Source organism: Colias philodice, chromosome 15, assembly GCF_061535455.1.
Source record: "Colias philodice isolate Cphi_HAF_F1 chromosome 15, ilColPhil1 Martin Lab GWU primary, whole genome shotgun sequence".
NCBI lineage: Eukaryota > Metazoa > Arthropoda > Insecta > Lepidoptera > Pieridae > Colias > Colias philodice.
The window spans coordinates 2,505,320-2,526,164 of record NC_143100.1 but is presented as its reverse complement, the minus strand read 5'-3'; the positions used below and the strand labels follow the sequence as shown (position 1 = coordinate 2,526,164).

At 31.9% G+C, this 20,845-nt stretch overlaps 1 protein-coding gene across 1 annotated transcript in view; it reads left to right on the top strand.

Annotated features, from left to right (window-relative positions):
* The window catches only part of LOC149482053 (synaptogenesis protein syg-1-like), a 106,406-nt gene that overhangs the window by 31,260 nt on the left and 54,301 nt on the right, over nt 1-20,845 (top strand). The window contains exons 2-3 of the mRNA XM_089703738.1: nt 10,904-11,066; nt 19,312-19,508. Coding sequence (XP_089559864.1) covers nt 10,904-11,066; nt 19,312-19,508 — 360 coding nt within the window. The remainder of the gene's footprint in view (nt 1-10,903; nt 11,067-19,311; nt 19,509-20,845) is intronic.

Genomic DNA, 20,845 nt, shown 5'->3' with positions numbered 1-20,845 from the left:
GTCTTTAGATTTTTATCAAGGTAGTGAAATAAAGAATAAAAATGGGACAATAATCAAATTACACGAACAAAGTGTCAGCATCAGGCTTCCCTTTTCTTATTTTTACAATAAAATATTTTAGACTTCCACGGCAACGATACGTGAAGAGATGAGACATTAACTTTTCCTTCAATATGAATGAAACCTTATGTATGTGACGAGCTTAATTACTAATGAATAAATAATATTTAAGGGAATGGATTCTGGCTTACCGTTCATTGACATACTTTATTATTTATACAGTCAGTTACCTAATTACGAACATATTAGCTTTTACCGAGTTGGACAAAACCAACGTGAAATAACGTAGGTAGCTCAGAAACTATTTTTAAATGAAAATAATTTACCTACTCGTAGCACATTATTTAATTTTAAATTCGTAGGTATGTGTTTATTATGTTAAGAAGTATAAAATAAACGTGCTGTGTATATTTACTATTTCACAGAAATAGCAAATGCTTTCAATCTAGAATAAATCGTACGATTTAATAGAAACGAATTTATAATTCCCAATTCCTATCTATAATTTTATCACCGACCCATGTATCTCAATCTTCAATTCCAATACTTTTCCGCTCCAGTAATTTAAATCCCGAGCGTATTTAAAATCAATATCCGAACTAAACCAATCCACAAAATCGGAACACGGTAAATTCCAGCGCTATTTTATCAACAGCACAGATAGCACTGTGTCACACAGAGCGCCGCTTAACGTTCAACTGTCCAATCAAAATGAAATAGCATCGACCAGTTGGAAAATGCCCAGATAGATGACGAAGCAAAAAATCAGCGAACAAACGTAGTCCCTAAGGAGGAGAGGTTAATAGATTTCATTAATTAACCCGTTCAGTGAGCCGGGTGATTGCAGCGCTATCCCGAGATAAAAAGTGACAATTCGGTCCCGGATTTCGGATACGTTTTTACGTATGGAACGACACGAGTTGCCTGGTTAGAATTTGTTTCTGTTTTTCCTTATCTAAAGCCGCGAAACTAATGCGTTTGTAATTCTGGCTTGGATTTATGTTACGATTGGATTTGGGACTTTATTTTTTCTAGGTGTATTAATTTTGGCTGAGTGTAGTATACGATCTACGAAAATTTTTCTCGTATTATGTATTTTAACAAATTCTTTAGAAGTTATCGCATTAGTGTTTTTTGAACTTTTATTATGTAAAAGTACACTTATTTAATCTTCTAAACAGCAAACCCGGTTGTTTAGAAAAGCAAAAAACATTATTTAATATTTCACAACAAAGATTTATACCAATAAAACTAGCATCGTAATTTAAATTTCGATGCATATTCCATTCGCACAAATATTAGCAAACAGTAAGCTGGTTAGGTTCTTTAATTTAAAGCAAGCGATGAAAGAAACCTCAAGCTGCTGCAAAGCGAATGGCTGCTTATTTTTTATTGTTCGACCAGTGGAGAGTTAGCTAAGCGAAATAGCCGTTTGTTAACCGCAGCCAAAGGTCACAAGTAAGGCATTACCAAGCAAAAATAAACTCTAATGTACCTAAATAAAGTCCATTACTCTCTGTCTGCTTTTAAGTAATGTATTTATCCGTATATTGTCGACCGTACGTTAAGTATTGCCTTTTACCTGAGATGAAAATGCACTATAATATTGAGCTTTATAGCGTATTTAAAGGCTCAATGTAAATTCAATATTACTTTGTACGTAACTTATATGAAATTATAGCTTCTGTTGTTGCGCCTACTTGGAGTAAGGTTATATTATTTAAAGAACATGCTGGTGCGAATGTACATGTACACAAAATAATTTGCCACAATAAAAATAACTTTTTCATGTTTTTATCACCATTACCAACATATTCTAATATCTCTATATGTAAATAAAAATCAATGTTACAGTTTAATAATACAGTATTCACTTTATTAGGTAATATGACATAATTATGCAATCGACATAATTTTTGATATTACTTTATCTTCTGATTAATTTACTAACTACAAGTAACAAACTGGAACGGCGCTATCACCTCACCAAGTTAATTCTCTCAATCTGTCATTAAAAATGCTCAAGAGGCACATAAATTAAACGTCCAATTATCTACTCGGACTAAAAAAACTCGACCACACTCAAACCAGTCAGCCGTAACGGGTTAAGTTGTAACTACGTCTATTATAAAAAGGGGACGTTCAGCAGAAGGATTTAAATGGACTGCCATTTTTAGTTTTATACGTCCCGAGACTTCAGTGTTAGTTACCGAGTTTTTCACTACTTCCTGGAAGTTAGTGAAACTAAATTTGAATTGCGTAAGTGGGTTTATTTTAACGGGAACTTATGTACATTTGAATGTGGAATATTTATTGTTATATTATGACTGGATGAGAGGGTCATTGTTGGCTTTTAGTTGAAATGTTAACTGTATATAATATTATGAATTGTTTCTACAAACCTTTCTAGGTTGGCAAGTTTGTATGTAGTTGTGTATTTGTTTGCAAGTAAGGATTATTATCAATGAAATAGCAGTAGGAAGAAAAAGCTTATAAGAACCAGGAAGGAAAATATAAATGACGTCGAATGAACTACTAATACCAATTTCGTTTAATCTATTAGATTCTTTGCAGTATTGCCTATTCTTTCTCATATTAACGTTCAATCACTTAAAGGAGAATAGAGCAATACTTTACTTACCAACAATTTCATTGCTACATATTTTTTGATTTAGATAAATTAAGAACAGCTATTCAATTTGCCGCCTAACATAATAAAATCATTGCGTTAAAAGATTCGCAAATTGAACGTTCCCGAGTCAGACTAGTCACAAATCAAGTTGATAAGTTAGGGTTAGTCCACATTTCTTTCCAGTTTCAATTGTAATAAAAATATCGTCTCGTTGTTTGCAATTTTCCCTATTCAAGACACTTTACGTTCCCCGGGCGTCCAATTGTTTCTCAGTGAAATATGTGTGTATCTGTCATTGTCATTTTAATGAAAACTATCGCTTTTATTTTTTTGTTTGTGCTTCTTGTTGGAAAAGCAATGTATTCCTGGTTTGCGGTTTTAATAATGAACATAATATTTTATTTTGTGTTTTCGTCGTAAACACGGGATGATCAAAAAGGGTGAAATAACAAAATGATTACTTTTTCCATGTAATTGTTAAAATTTGCTTTTTTGAAGCTGCTATGTGAGTGCAATATTAATTTATTTTATATTTATAATTTATTATATCACTTTGGCATAGGTAGATATTAATAACTATGTCTTTGTTTAGTTATTTTACGAAAATAAATTATAGCGATATCACGAAATGTAGAGCTCAATTATATATTTATTCTAACATGATTATAACATTTTAATGATGGAGTGTTTGAGTAACAGAAGCAGTATTACATTATTCTATACATGACAAGCCAATCCACGTGATAATCACAAAAAAGGTTAGTGTTTATGTTATAAAACATTCGATAAATAACAACACACCCTTTCCACTACGGCATCCATCCATACGGAAGACAACATATTTCTCTACAATGTAAAATTCCTGACATTTAGTACAAAAAATGTTGAACAATAAAAATAAATGCTAAAAGTAGTAACGTTAAGCCTTCCCGTCATCAGAGCAAATCCATTGAAGGCCGCTCTTGTCAGCTTACAATTCCTTGGTATGGGGTGCGAGTGTTCGTACAAACTTAGAACTTTGTCGAATCCGTTCCTCATGTTTAACTCAGATTTCAAATACGTAAGTGGTAGATTAGTATTGTTACTAGACAAAAATGATTATCTTGAAAACAAAAACCCAACTGCATATTATGTAGCATAATATGTAACTTATACAATTTTAATGATTACAACAACACTCTATTAGTCAAAATCTTCGGTAGTTCGGGCTGTAGTGCGTGCCTAAAAATATGCATACATACTTCAATACACTCAAAAAACAAAACCCTAATTCTTTAACAGTTGGGTAATTAATGCATTTTTGTGATGAGCGTTTTGTGTAGAATAAAGCAATCAAACTCAAACTCAAACTCAAACATTCATTTATTCAATTAGACTACTATTTAGTAGCACTTTCGAATCGTCATTAGTCATTACATAAGTATTTTTAACATTTACCACCGATTCGGAAAGCAGTATCTATGGAGAAGAATCGGCAAGAAACTCCATAGTTGCTCTTTTAAATCATGTCAATATTACATAATGACTGATATATTTGATAAATGAAGCCCTATTTAATGTAAGTTTAAATAAATTGTATTTAGATAACTATCGCATCAATTTACAGAACATGTATCAATAAAAAATTAAACAGTAGCACGATATCACCTACAGCAAAACACGAATACGAAATAAAAAGCTTATACAAAAGACCTGATTGTAATCGCTCTAAAATAAATGAAGTTTAACTCCAGTGCAAATGGAGTATCCATTTATCTATAATTGCTAAGCTCTTTTTGTATTTGAAACTTATTATATTTGATGATATTAGTAATATCTATAAACCGTTATATAGTTGATAAAGTTAAAGTTAATAAAGTTAATTTAAGATTTGGAAATGGATACAGTAAAGAGGTGCATTTAAGCTTAAAGATGTATATTTGTGAGGGTTTAATACAAAAATATCTCCTTAATATTATCTCTTTATCTGCCTTTTCCTACAGAAATAGTCATCTAACAGATTTAGACATAATACCTATAGGCCAAACACACTAAGACTTATTAATATACTTTATAATTATTATAAAACAATAACACAAAATCCATTCCACGTTTCCTTCATTGGCAACTCTATACGTAACTTGTAGCACGAACCGTGCCATCAATTGCTATCTTAAAACAATTGTCTATCTTCCAGCGTCACGTCCTATACGAACAGTTGTTTCCAATGTTTGCCAGTAAAACTTACTCGTACGATGTCTTTCCATCTTCGGTGTATTTTACGACGTTTCTTGGATATTAAAGTTTAAATTCTTGTGTAAATTAATATATTTTTTCTTGTGTAAATTTCGTTGTGTAAATTCTTCATGTCTACTTGGAACTAATTAAAAACACGCTTTGAAATGGAGGTATAAGAGAACTATAATTGAGTTTTGAAGAGTGAAGTTTTGAAAGTGTTGCAGATTTTTGTGAGGCGTTTCGTTTGATGTTTTTGGTGTAATTTTAGATAATTTTGTTTGTGAAATTAAACTAACTTAGGCTGGAATTGGGTACAGATTTTATTTAATTCTAATTGGCACAGCTGGTTTATTATTGTTTAGTAACAACAGAGATTATTCTCATTATAATTCCACAAACGACTTGTTGATAAATACTTTTATTGTTTTAATGTTATTTACATTATTTTAATAAACGTTTTATAAATTATTATACTTAAGTCATTAGTAAGATAGTGTGCAGATGTTTATGATTCTTTATAACACAATGCCAAACAAACTGCTTTTATTCTTTTTCACACATAATTAAATGAGAGCAGAAGTGTTGCCAGCCATTTCAGAATCAAAGTCTGAAAATAATACGGTAGCGATAATTGCCTCGCGTATAGTACAAAAACAACACACACAGTAATCAGCACGTCAATAGCGCGCAGCGTACAAAGCATTTGCAAAGAATAATGTCCAGGATATTAGCTTAGTTCTATGCAAGTCTCAGGAATCAATGCATCACTGCTAAATGTCGTCAGCGGTCAAATCCTTTGATAACTTATATTTTGCAAAATTGTGCAGATGTTTTAGATGACGCAATGCGAAACAAACTGCTTCATTCGTTTGCGAAGTAGCCAAAAGTTAAAATATAATCGAATAAATGCAGACGAAGTGCTAGTTCAGGAATTTTAGAATGGAAGTCTGAAAATAATGCGGCAGCGATAATTTCCTTGCGTTCAAATACAAGCAAAACTCACAGCAATCAGCACTAGTTCAGATACGTTCCAAGCATTTGCAAAGAATAATGTCCAGCTACCACTCAGTTCTATGCAAGTCTCAGGAATCAGTGCACCTCTAAATATCGTCAGCGGTTAAATCCTTTGATATATTGACTCGTTATTCGCGCCATCTTCTTGGGGGACCGGGATTGTTAATCGGACCATTTGTCACAATCGCGCTCCGTATTCACTGGGAAAGAACGATCGAAATTACGCGAACGATTTCACAGGAGTCTACGACTGATTTTGGGTATTACCATGCAATTTTAGAAACGTTTGCAATTAAGCAATGATAAAAAATGTGTAATTTATTGAAATATAATTTACAATAAACATAATATATTTAAAATAGTAATATCTTATCAGGGATTTTATTTTAATAACTTGAGCTTGCTCTGGTGTGTTCGTGTCAATGCCTCTAAGAAACTCGCAGAACGAAACTACGACAAAAAAACTAAAACAACAGATTGCTAGAACCTGTTAAAACACAACAGTAAATTAGTTAGGATTCGTGCACGAATGCAGGTGATAATATTTTATATTATAAATTACCTTGTAAGGTTACTGATACAATTTATTATTGCTTAATAATTATTTCATAAGATATTTCGAAACAATATGTCGGATAAATTTTCATGGTTTTTGGTTATAATTTAATTTATTTGTTGAAGCAAAAAAACCGCATTCATTATAAAACAGTCTATACTATTATATCGCAAAATTTGAAATCATAAATTAAGCAAATCTGGTACAAATTGATTGACTTCAATTGTGAAATTTTAAAACCGCATAAGTAACATAAATTAGATTTTTTCATACGAGAAGTGTTACAGAGCACTTCAATTATTTTAATTGGAGTTACACAGGAGAAGTGTGAAATGGAAATATCTGTTCATACCGTATTTTCGTCACAAAACTTCATTCTTTTGCAACTTTTGCCAAAATAAATCACAAGCTGAAAATTTTGTTAACAGAAAAAATTACAATTCATAAACAAACAGTATTTGTATAAAATTACAATCCTCATTTACGTGATTTATGATACACGCTACATCAAATATTGCACGAAAACATGCATATAATTACGTACCCAGACCCTAGTTACAGTACATCGTTAGAATAAAACAAACTCTGCTCCCACTAATTGGACTCGGTCTAGCATTTTTTCTAGCGCTAATTCAAACTGCTTCAAAATACCTTTCGGGTTTAGATTGATAATTGGAGTTGCTCAGTTTCTTTTGACGTGGCATTTTTAAATAACACTATCATACCTTTCTATCGTTTCTGGTTTCTTTGAGAAAATATGCATGTTTCAATGTAAAATTGAATGCCAGCGTATACATTCCAGGAAACAAGCATGTATCTAGATGTTCTTGTATAGTCTGTAAACAGTTTCTACACCTAATGTATACTATGTAATACAATTTGCAAATAAAAATCAGTTCTTGTATTATACTTACGAAAATACTCCTATACGTGTTGTATTAATAGAGCGAGTAAGCGATAATATTTATGAAAAATGAATAGGTAATTGATTAGATTTATAATTTGTTTGTGAGTTAATTGCAATTATTTTGAGCTTTATAATTTTGCTACATATTAAAAGAAAAGTATATTTACCTATTCACAACATTTCTGACAAATTTATCACATAAAACCTATACACAAGTGAACAAACTATACCACTTTTACATTATCTCAACAGCTCCACAGAGACTATACGGATTATACTTACTTTTTCTCATACCAATTATATAGGAAATTACAAAAATCCGCCAGCTAGCGTAGTAACCATAATTTGAGGTCAACTCCGATTATCAAGCGATCTGTGACCGCGGCCGAGCGTTAGGAGACTCTAGTGAGCAATTTGGCAACGTTATCTATTCTGCGCTGTGAATCCAGTTCAAACGAGATATGGGTTATAATATGTTGCTCTTATAATTTATAAACTTAATAGATATACCCGTTTTTAGCAGGGGAGTTTAAAAGTAGAATGTAATATTATGGTAAATAAGGGTTATTTTTGAATGGATGTTTGAGTCAAGGTTTACAAAATCGTAATATAAATCCACATTCACAGGCTCCATGTACATCATAAAGCTGTAACGAAGTGTCTTACACATGTTCCTGTTTTAATAACTTGATCAATGATCATGCTATGTAACTAGTATCAATTTTTGGATAAATGTGTTTAGTATTACACCCGGAAATATCAAAATGACTTAAATAATGGCTACCTAATAAAATAATTATACTACCAACATGATTCGCAATACTTAATTAACTTATAACTATTTACGTCAATTATTTTTTGTTTGGAAGAGATCACTGCTAAATATTACTATTTGATAAATTAGATAGCTATCTGGTAAATTGTAACATCTGTTTATATTTTAGACAAATACGTTATATAAAGGATCTGTAATATCTTATAAAGGATCTCCAATATTTAAATAGATACAAAAAATCCTTAGAAAATTATCTCTATCTCCTCTTAAATAAGCTAAATGTCTAGAGGTTTTTAAAGGAGGAATATTAATAAGCCGACGGGGATAAATGTCGTTAGCTCCAAAGGATCCGGGAACAAACAATTTTGCTGTTTGTCACACAAATTGCCTTGGTCGCGTCTCCAATATTGTTAGCGTAGTTGATCTTACTCTTTGTTACAGAATTGTAATATATTTATTTATTTATTTTTTATTTATTTAAATAGGTACACATCACAGCTGACAATTTTGACTAATTATACACAAATTTAATCACATGTTGCGGTAAAATGCCAGCCAAATTGTATGTACACAGCACAATTGAGGTTAAAAAAAATTTATTAAAAATTACATTATTTAGCACAATTCATAGATCAAGTAAAATATTTTTTTTAAATACATGTCATAAAATAAATTGAATCTAAATCATAGTACAGATAAATATCACATCACTCTACAATACATTAAATTACATAAAATACAGTTAAATCAATAAATACCAACGTTACATTCAATCACATAAAATAAAATTCATAACATTCCATCACAGTATAACAATAAATTATTATGTCTAACAATCAGGAAAGTATCTAAGAACTATGGAAGTCAAAGATTAAATTATCAACAATTCATGCATGAAATGTAATCTATATTAATACTAGCTGTACCCGTCAATTGTAGCTTTACCTGTGAAGTTTAAGTAGCCGTTAAGATTTCTCTTTTTTTATTTTAGTGCAAATTGTCTAAGTTTTTCTTTCATAAGATATTTTTCCTGACAATAAAGAATGAACAAAAAATCATTCAAATCGGTCCAGTTGGTCACGCGTGATGCTGTGACTGGGAAATTGGAATTTACCTATTTTTATAATATTATTGTGAGAGAGATAGACATTAGGCATAGAGATTATAAAGTTGAAGATCTAGTTTTATTGTTTGTTTGAGCGAGCTTTTCACCAGAACTATTGGTTCGAATTGAAAAATTTGTTTGTGTTGGATAGACGATGTCAATACATGTTACACTTACTCAATAGTATGGCTATGTATGGGCTATACCAATAACCAAATATGAGTGTAGCAATTTAAAATATTGCAAAAGAAGGTGAAAATATTTCGTTTAAGAGCAGAGGATATTGCGTAGTTCAGTAATGTAGTTTTGCAGTAATTTTCTATATAAGAGTCACAATTTTGTTACATTAACCCAAAATGACAGTCATGCTCTTCAAACATTATAACGGTGAAACACTGGTAATAAAGGTAGTATTTACTTGTACTTAAGTAAAAAGTAATATGTATTATTTCATGGCATTATTTATGCGTACCAAATTTCAAATAATACCCTACAGCAGTTTTTTGTGTTACATCATAAATATTCCTATATATTATTACCTATGGTCAATAATACGTTTGTGTTTTTCTACTATAATTTATAACCAAACTACAGAAAATATTTCTAAAAATGTGTTAAGTACACTAATGTACAAAATGTACAAAAAGTGACACTTAATTTTATTTTTTTCAGTTTGTTCTATGAAAGCAAACACGTCTGATGAAATTTTCGCATCTGAAAGTCACGACAAAAATATTAAATTAACACTCAATATTTAGGAATTCGAGATTTTAACGGATTTTAAAGGCGATTTATTCATTATAATATTCTTTACAGCCAGTGTGCGCAACGTCGGGATAATAATATAATGAATAAACCGCGTTTAAAATCCGTTAAAATCTTTCATTTCTAAATGTATAATACTGGCGTAAAAACAAACAATAGAAAATACTTAACAGACAATTAAAATGTACCTACTACATTTTACTTAATGCTTTAAAGATCTCGAATTTCCTTTCAAATCACGGAAAATCCGGCCAATTTGCGTTTATTATGACAAAATAAACTACATCAAAGCAATTTGATGAAATTAATTAATTAAATCAGCGAGATAGATTTACAAAAAAGGTGAGCGTGACATTTAAATGAAATTTCAAAGTTCATGCAATTACTGTTTCGTAAAAATTTTAAAAGCTTTTCCCTATAGTGGTTAATATTGTGCATAGAAATATTTTTACGGTGTTAAACCACGTTGACACGCATACTGATTAGCTAAAATATATGATAATATTATCTATATGAATTTAATATTTAAACTAAACTATTTTGATAAACTTGAGTACCTATAGATACCTATAGAGTAATCTAGTGATATTGGTATAATATAATATCATGTATATTATGCTGAGTGGATTGTTGAATTTAACAGTTACCTACTATTTTAAGGCATATTATGTACATTCAATGATATTCTTTGAAGATAAAACTCCATTTTTTAATTGAGACATTATATTATATTGTACATAAATAAGTAAAACTACAATTCAGTTTGATTTCTCTTACACCAATTTACTTCTTTACCCTCGTGTTTTCACCTTCATATAACTATTTTCCCAATGAACCAATTATTCCAAATCTGATACACCTTTCCCTTCCAGGTCTGCGACCAGGCCCGAGTGTCAGAGCGGAGTCTTTAGACTCAGTTAATCTGTCAGCAGTGGCCGGTGGTGACGCGACACTCCCCTGCGACACTCGGTCACCGCAGCCTCCTGACGCGCTGCTACTCGTCGTCTGGTATAAAGATGACGTGCCTATATACAGGTAAATGTATTATGTTTCATATCAGCTTTAAAAGACCGTTCTACTAGATATAAATATAATACCTCAAACAGTGAATCTAGATCATCCTCCAAAAATACAATTCATTGTTATACAGATATTTAAACGAAAGAAAAAATCAATACCCGTAACCTACTTTTCGTCATAACTGTTTATTTCTTTCAATGTACTTTGGAGTGAAAATTAACGTCATATTTCCTAACAAACCTTAATTAAAATATTAGATTCTACAATTTTGTAAGTAGAGAACGTTTTTGTGAGAGTTTCGCTTGAAATTATTTGTACTGTTTTTGTAGTGGTTTGAGAGCTTATGATAATAAGTAGCAACGTGTAGTTACTACTTACAAATTAAATCTTATTTGTTATTTTAATTAATTGGCAATGTTGTATTGCCATCATTTTGATACATAATTTTATTAACTAAACCTTGCTTGATGACAGCGGCTACTTTTAAAATTGACTCAAATCTTTCCAAAAGCTCAGCTTGCTTGCTCAGCAGCATGCGAATGTGTTACCTGCACTGACTTGTCCACAGCAATCGTTGTTGTAATTACTAATTTGGTGCGTTTTTATGGTATTTTATTTTTAGGTTAAATAAATATCAAATAACATTAATAAATAATTGTAATCGAAATGCGCAAAATATACGATTTTCCCAACAAAATTCAAACAATAATATTATTTAACATTACGTAGTGGATAATAGAAGACACCATCAACCTAAATTAAATTTATACTCAGATTTATATGCGTAGTATATTATATTAAGATTTGAACAATTTTAACGCGCTACATTTTGTGGGCCAAATACCATCTTTGTACAGACGCGACGAGTGTAAGCCTCTTAAGATCCCTTTTATCCTTTAGGATAAACCCTTACCTATATCAAAATAGCAAAACAAAGTTTTACTACATTCGCTTTGATATCTTGGAAATAAATATTACGTGAATAATGGTGCGAATAAAATGATATAATATTATATGTAAACAAATAGCACGTTAATTTCATTTAAATATAAAATACTCGTAGGGCATTCTGCGAATTGTAATAATAATTTAAAGTTCAAATTACAACCTGATATCAAACAATTTTAAGAAGATTTGTTTAATGTGATATCTGTGTATATAAAAATGGAACCCGTTTTCCGTTGTCACGGCATCACGCGTGAACGGGTGGACCGATTTCGATAATTCTTTTTTTATTATATTCCTTGAAGTACGAGGATAGTTCTTATGTAGAGAAAACTTGGTTTGATTGTTCGTATGTAGTGTAAACGGCTGAAAAGATTTCGATAATTCTTTTTTTATTATATATTCCTTGAAGTACGAGGATGGTTCTTATGTAGAGAAAACGTAAATTGTACCACAGGCGAAGCCGGGGCGGACCGTTAGTTTTATATAAACGTACAAAAGGTGCTCAAAAGCGATAGCATTACTTACACTTCAAATTCTTTACAATACAGAACAGTGGATTCAATTCTACGGAAGATTAATATTACCAGAGCTCTTACATAATATAAGGGTAGGTATATCGTTTTCCCGATGGTCTAGAGTCTTGCATTTCAAAAGAATAAAAACTCATTTTCCTAATAAGGATAAAGAGAACCTCCACCTGCTGTTTTATTTCTCACATTTAAATCAAAAAGTCTTATTCTGTGTTACAGTGAAATGTAAACCATGTTGAAGCTACTTAGGGTCGGTTTTACATGCGACGCTCGTTCGGAGGTTTTAGGCTTACATAAACGAGATTACTCTACTAAGTGGGCCAATCGTCAAATTTGTAGTCGTACTTTAAACCGTCTTTATTAAAACCTCAATGGTAGGTTTTTAGAATTCTGTACAGGAGAAACTGGTGCGTGCATTTGCGTCTGAGTAGAAAATTTTAATTAGCTTGTATGTGTGTTTCGGTGTAAATACGTGCTTGTGTTAAAAATTGCTTTGCTTTACAGTATAGTGTTGAACGTTGTTTTGGTACGAGACTGCGTTGTGCTGATCTTTTGACGAATAACCGAGTTTTCACGATGAAAGTATGAAGCAATTTTGGCACTTTTATTCGTGTTTCTTTATTAAACGCTGTCTACGTGAGAATTTCTATTTCGCATCAGTTTAACTTTATAAAAGTAAACATCAAAAATGTTAAACTGAAAGTTTAAAACATTTTACTCTACTTTCGAAAGTCAATGCCCTTAAACCGACCAAAGTGTAATAAGCCCTTGAAATATTTCACGTTGTTCAGGATTTCAGCGACTTTTCATAGTTTACGTTTTCCCTAACATGCTTCCGTCGCGTGAAATATAAAAACCGCAGTTTACGTTCACCATTGGTCCCTGTCGACACATCAAAAATGTATCATCCACTTATAACAGAAACGTGACTTTGAAAGTTTAATAGCTGTTATTCTGCACATTATGTGCTTGCTCGGGAACCATTTAAAAAGTTTGCTTTTATGGATCTTGAAGCGGTTCGAGTGCTTCACAGCCGATGCTAAATAAGGCTTGTTGCTATGCAGATAGTTTGAACTCGCGCTTCAATGGTTTGATTGAGAGGCACTCGAGGTATCTAAGGTTTTCCAATATTCAGTTTTGGGCAAAATGAAGTCCGATGTGCGTTTGAGCGTGGGACAAATTGCACCTGTACTATGGTACTACGACGTATGTGAAGAAAATTACTGTTTACCGATTTCGTAATCGAATTAAAAAAATTGATTAAATAGTTAGTATGGATAATATCATTGATCACCACATCATACAATTTTTTTTGAAGATAACGTTTTTAAAAATGAACATACTTGTTATCTCTTTCAAACATGCTTTATCTCTATATTTAAATTAAACCTCGATTTATGTAAGGGTTTTGTGTCTGTGTATTAATGTATAAATAGGTCCTTAAGTTTTATTTGAGTAAAAAAAATGAATTCACACTTTAATAAACATTTATTGAAGAATAAATGCAAAGAAGGTAAAAACGGCTGTTTTAAAAAAGGACCCTTGCGTCCATAACAGCTTAATAAGGATTTGTGACGCTCCGATACCCGTAAAAGAAGCCTTCTGCAATAGAAAGCTTTCAAAACGTACATTTCAATTATAAATAAATTAATCTACTAAAGAATGAGCACAGCTAATAATATACCTTCATTTTCATAATTCTGTATTACTTATAATAGAAGCTTGAATAAAGTTTGCACGTGCAAAATTGTTTAGATGAGTGTTGAATGGTAATTGTTAAACTCGGGAAGCTATAATATTAATAAATTACTTAAATAGTTTTAATTTGGGCACAAATGTAAAGAAAACATGATAAAGATCTAGTACTAAATTACTTATAGTACCTACTAGATACAGAGATAAACCAAATAAACCATTTGCTACTGAAAAACACATAGGTCAGCGACTTTCAACCAACGGCCGATTCATTAAAAGCCGCTTGCGTCAATTGCCCAAAAATATGGGCCAGTAATGGCACGTCATCATATAACAATGCGAGGCAAAGCCGAGTAAATCACAATCAGGCAATGCGTGCATATTTTATACATCACTCAGCAGCACATTTGTTATGCATGGCCGTTCCGTGCGGATGTCAAATTAGTTTCGACACGACCCCGAAGAAATTGTAACGTTGAATGTGTAGAATATTCGAGAAAATGGCATAACGACGCCATTGTGAATCTAGCATGAGATTCTTGAAATACACGCTTGTGTGAATTTCATTTTGATTTTTGGTAGTGTATGACGTTACATTCATCGCTGTAACATAGTACAATATGTGTGTGTTTGTTTCGAGCGAAAGCTTTGTGGAAAGCGCTTAAAAATTTAAGTAGAGCTTCTGATTTTTTTTTCTCTATTTGAATGCATAATAATAAAAAATATCTCAATCGAGGTAATCAAAAGGTATATAACTCATTATACTACCTATTCATGCCTAAACGGCAAGCGGGCGAAGCTGTGAGCAAAAGCTAGTATACCATAAATATCTATATTATACCATATAATATTATAGTATGTCAGATATTCAAATTTATTGCGTTTCTTTTCTGAAATAATATTAGGTTAACTGCGCACAAGTTTTGCTATAAATTCTTAGACTTTTATATTTCACATATGAAAAGATATTAAAATAATAGTATAACTTCTTGCAATACTATTTATTTATTTATTTTATTCTGTAATAGATAATCTATATTTAAAATGGTATGATAATAGTAGATATGATAGTCAATCTGATTATTAAGTAGGTACAAAATGCCACACACATTTCAACGGAATTTTGCAAAAAGATGGATATAGCATATTCACCTGCACTCGGACGCAGCGCTTAGCAATTTACTAAAGCGCTTTAATTATTTAAACCAACTCCAAGTACGTAGCAAAGATAATATCCCATACAAATTTGCATCTATACGCTGAGGGAGTGCTTACGTAAAATGAACTGTTACCACATTATTGCTGACCTGTTCAATTCTCTAGTGGATGCTTATTTGTTTGTCTCTGATTGTGTGTGGACTAGATACGAGTTCTTTTATAGTTCCCGCTATTATAGGTTCAAGCTGCGGTGTCGACGTTTTACACTGAAGTTATACAGGTGAATTTTAAAATGCTTACGGTGTTGTGTGTGTTTGTGGTGCAGCTTGGTTTTTGGTTGGTCGTTAATTTATAGGGAGATAAATATTGCTGTCCTTATCTGTTAACTGCTCATTATTTTTTTCTTTCCTTGTTTCACTCGAGAGATACCCGGAAAAGCCTAGCCTAGCCTACTAATCCGCAGATGTTAATCTGTCTTCCATTTGTTTTAATCTCAACGAAACATAGAAAAATAACGAAGTTTTGTTGATCTGAAACTGCAAGCTGGATTGGGATTCATATAAATATAACCCATACAAGTATTTTTTTAATTCAATTCACATAGAGCAAAATGGAATTCTTTTAATACAAAACTTTACGGCTTTACATGTTTCATAATATAAAGTATTACAACAAAATACTGTTTTATTAAATTGAATATATTGCCTTATAGCTCATTTCTATGGAAATAAGTTAATAAAATAATTTGGCCTTCGCTTCGATAATATTGACACAATACAATTCAAAGAAAGGAATTCTTGGTCCAATATCTATGAAAATAAAGGAAATACGAATAATGGAAGTGGGTCGGTGCTTTTAATATAAACTCACTTATATTATAATCTAATAGAAGGCCTAAAATGCATTGAGATAATATTACTATACGTATGGAGGAGACACCACGAACAAAATCTGTGCGCCATTTTTTTGCTCTAACTAAGTTTTAAAAATTATTATCTAGTTAGGTTCTTACCGATGAAAGTTATTCCTTTGCACATTTCCGTATTATTTGTATTATTTGTGCAATATCGAAACACACACGAAGGCATATTTGATGCGTTTCACTTTAAAACCATTAAAAAAAACCGCTCAACATACGCCATATGGCGAGCGATGTTGAGCGGAACATAAGTGATGTAGGCGGTGTCGTCTCCATATATGTATATCTCAATGCTAAAATGTGAATATAATATTATAGGGATATGTAAAAATTCCTTTGTTAGTATAAGTCTCAAAAATATAATAATTGTCCGTACACTATTCAATGACTTGACATAGGTTTGTAGAGAAACCATACCGTTTTATTTTTTGTATATTTAAATAGTTGGTAACACTTTTTACTTTACACATAAACCACAAATTTATGATGAGAGTTCTCATATACTTATAAAGGCATAAACTAATAATGCTTTTAACCAATTTATTAAAACCCATTTTCATACTCAACTCGACCCACACGTCAATCTATTAATCCAATATCAATTATATTAACTTTGATCAGTGTCACTATTCTAAGAAAAATGTCGCATGATGGATTATGATGAATATTATAGTAAGCCTGTTCAGTGTATGGTCTAATGATCGATGGGTATTAGTAAATATATAGAGCTTATATTGCCTTCATACTTACGAAATTGTAGTACGTGATAAATTCATTGGAAGTTGTAAATAAGGCGTACGTGCACGGGAATATGAACCTTAAGGGAGGATGATAAGTTCAGGCAATAAGTTTGACGATAGGATTATTGTCGAGTTATGTAATGTGAATAAGTCTATTCAACAAGAAGCTTAGGTAAACAGAAGCAGTCGAAGATATTTATTATAACTAGGACCAGGATTACAAAAATCGTGGTGATCGAAAACTTTAAATATTATCATTTATAATACGCGTACACAATATAAAGATATGAAGTACTAACTTTTTTGTATTGAAATTTTTAGAGTCGCGTTTATTTTAAAATAGCTTTCCGCCCGCGGCTTCGCCCGCGCGTTTTGAAAGAAAAACCCGCATAGTTCTCGTTCCCGTGGGATTTCCGAGATGAAACCTATGCTATGTGTTAATCCAAGTTACCCCCTATATGTGTGCTAAATTTTATTGTAATCGGTTCAGTAGTATTTGCGTGAAAGAGTTGTTACTCTTAACACACACACACATCCTTACAAACTTTCGCATTTATAATATTAGTAGGATAGGATATGCTCTTTATTCAAGTATGTTTTAATATTCACAAGTACATTGAATATGTTAAAACATTGAGCAACATGTTTTCAATTTACATGAGCACGTAAAGACCTACCTCGTTCACATTAATTCGGTTATATCAAAGTTACAAGTAACTATTAAGCTAAGCTATTAAGATGTGTAGCTGTGATTTGTAAAGACACCGCAGATGGTAAATAATTATACCATTAAGGCCTGCGGCAGAAAGCTACAAAGCCTCTTAGATATAAATTACTAAATATCGAAGTTATGATAATCGTATTTATTTTGGCAGCGGTATGGCAACAGAATTAATTGAATTGAACAAAATCAGAATGAACGAACAACTAAATGAAATATTTATATGAAAAAGTTTTTATAATAGCCAATAATAACAATTCAAAACTAAAAATTTTCAGCCAAATTTTACAATTCTTAGATGTTTTTAATAAAATCTTGAGTAGCTTCAGACAGTCAGAATGGGAAATGTATTTTATATAACAGATATTTCTAATATGCGTCACGAACATTCTAAAGTACCGTTAAAGTAATAACTCCAGGAGCTGTTTAATATTTGAATAAATGCATAATATTATATGAGATACTATGTCAGTATTTGTAACCTGTCAATGGGTGAAATTGCTGAAAAAGTACCTTCATTTGTTTTCTTTTTCTTTCTGCAACAATTGTGTAATAAACGAAGAATAAACTCTTGCTTGTTGCTCGGGTATTATCGACTCGACGTTTTGACATAGCTGCTACGTCTTTAGTAACCGTAATAGTGAGTAGTTCTTATTATTTCACAGATACCTAAATTGTAGAATCACAGTATAAACAAATATCTGGTACCATTTAGGTATCACAAGTATATAATATTTTTAACTAACCGTATCGTTATATCCCTCTTTGATATGTTGAATTGTAATACCATATGAATACGGTATCCAATTATAATGCAAATTAGGTAAAAATTTGACTTAATTTCCCAACATATTCAAAGCAATAGCATGTCAATCCAATGCTTCATTACATCGGCATTACATTCCGAAACTTCGTTTAAGAGTTAGGAAGGCACCTAAAGCCCGCTTAGTTATGAAATATTTATGAGTCGAAACGTTTATATTTGAAAGCATAGCTAGCTTCACGCGAATTTCTACCAAAACTTGGAGAATAAATGGCTCGAGATAATATTGTAAGGAATAAGCGGTACGACGTCAATTATTTAACTTGTTTGTTGATTTCTTAATTCCCGTATTTTATGTAGCTCGCTGCGAGGAAACAGAGATGTTGCGATTTCGCTTATTACGTAAATTGTTAAGCTGACAAGGTTTAACCAAGGTGCGGCGTAAATAAAATGGAATGACATTATTCTCTTGTTTTGTTGCTTCATGGAAGTATCTTTTAGTTTCCTGTACCGTAATGACATTTCAGAAAACAATTTATATTACTATAATACCTATCAGTTAAAGAAAATATGTATTGGATACCTACCTACTACATGGAGCGCAACTTTTATAACACGAAGGAGTTTTGCCAAAAAAGGAAGTTCAATATCCTAATATTATGATAGAGTCTATGTGGGAAATGTTTTAACATATCAATAGTTACTTACTACACCCTTGACATTGACTCTACTATAATAATTATGAAACAATATGACCTTGATACTTATTATTGTTATTTGTTTCAGTTACGACGGCAGAATGAAAGGCCCAACCGCACACTGGGCCGACGCTTCGCTCGCGGGGCGCGCCCGCTGGCACGCGTCCCCGCATTCCGCGCTCAAGATCCGCGACGTTATCCCCTCCGACCGCGCGCTGTACCGCTGCAGGGTCGATTTCAAAGTGTCGCCGACGAGGAATTATAAACTTGTTCTGCATGTTATAGGTAAGTTAATTGAGTTCTGTTTTCAGTAGAATATTCTTTAAGAACATTTTGTAAATCTTTTTGCCATTTCGAGCCAGTTGGATCAAAACGCAAAAGACATGCGGATATAGGTAGGTAGATTTGTATTTTATTGGACCTGAATAAAATTATTAGATAAGGCATCATTATAAGTTTAAATGATTTCAGTTATATCTGGAAGGATATACGAAAGGATATGAAGAAAAATGGACATTCGCATTAAATCAAAAGACGATAGAAAATTGCCTGAAATTCAGCCATAGGCTTTAATATTTTTTATGTATTGCAATTTTTCTATATTTATATCAATACTTTCTAAATGTGAACAAAGAAGTCACATAACAATATCCATGAATGAGCTCTATGGCAAATTTCCAAAGTCAAAACGTGACGTCATTCCTCCCACCCATGCTACCACGGTTCAACTCCAAAGTATCACAGACTAGAAACTGCTAGTTCTTGCTTCGTGTTATCGTCGAAAACTTCATTCAGTACGACCAAGTTCCCTATATGGTTAAAGAAGTTCCGACTTGATTAAATTTGAAGTATTGCAGTCGATTGAAAGTTAAAGCTTGCAGTGCAAGATTTATAAGCTATTTCTATGAGTTTATTTAGTAAACAAAAGAATACGTGTGAATGCCTCTATTTGAAGATTCCTAGGAAAGATAACTACTCATAATTTATTGCTACCTGTGCCTCCAGTGAATAAGGGAATAACTCAAAAACAGCACTTTTCAGGAGAGACAAAAAACTGTATATCAATACTAAATCTTTAGTAATTCAAAATTTTAAGCTTGTATGTGTAAGATATGATGTTAGACTATATTTTTACATAGGAACACATATTGTAACAACCCCATAAATATACTTTTTTCGTGTTTTTTTGTAGTTGTGGCCTTATGAACGAGTACTTCATGGAATAACTCAATGTATTCACATAATTTTTTTTTACTCTTTGCAATATAACGACTTATGCCCTTATGCACTATGTTCATAATCGCACAACACGACTTATATTATTGCCAGTTTTGGTTTTATAGAAATGATGTGACTTATTATGCTTGAAATTTGTGTACTTTATGACTCAATTGAGGCATTTTAGTGGAAAAACTATGCACGTAGCTTGAAAAACGAATGAAATCAACGGGTTTTTTTCGTTATTAGATAATAAAAACCACAGAACAGTAAAAACATATAGAAGTGCTGTAATGTCTAATTAGTATGAAAACCAGTGTCGCCAAACCCACACATTTAAACCGATAGTTATACAGTACACTACAAGTAAACTATGCCTTTGATTGGACAGCTTAATTTGAGTA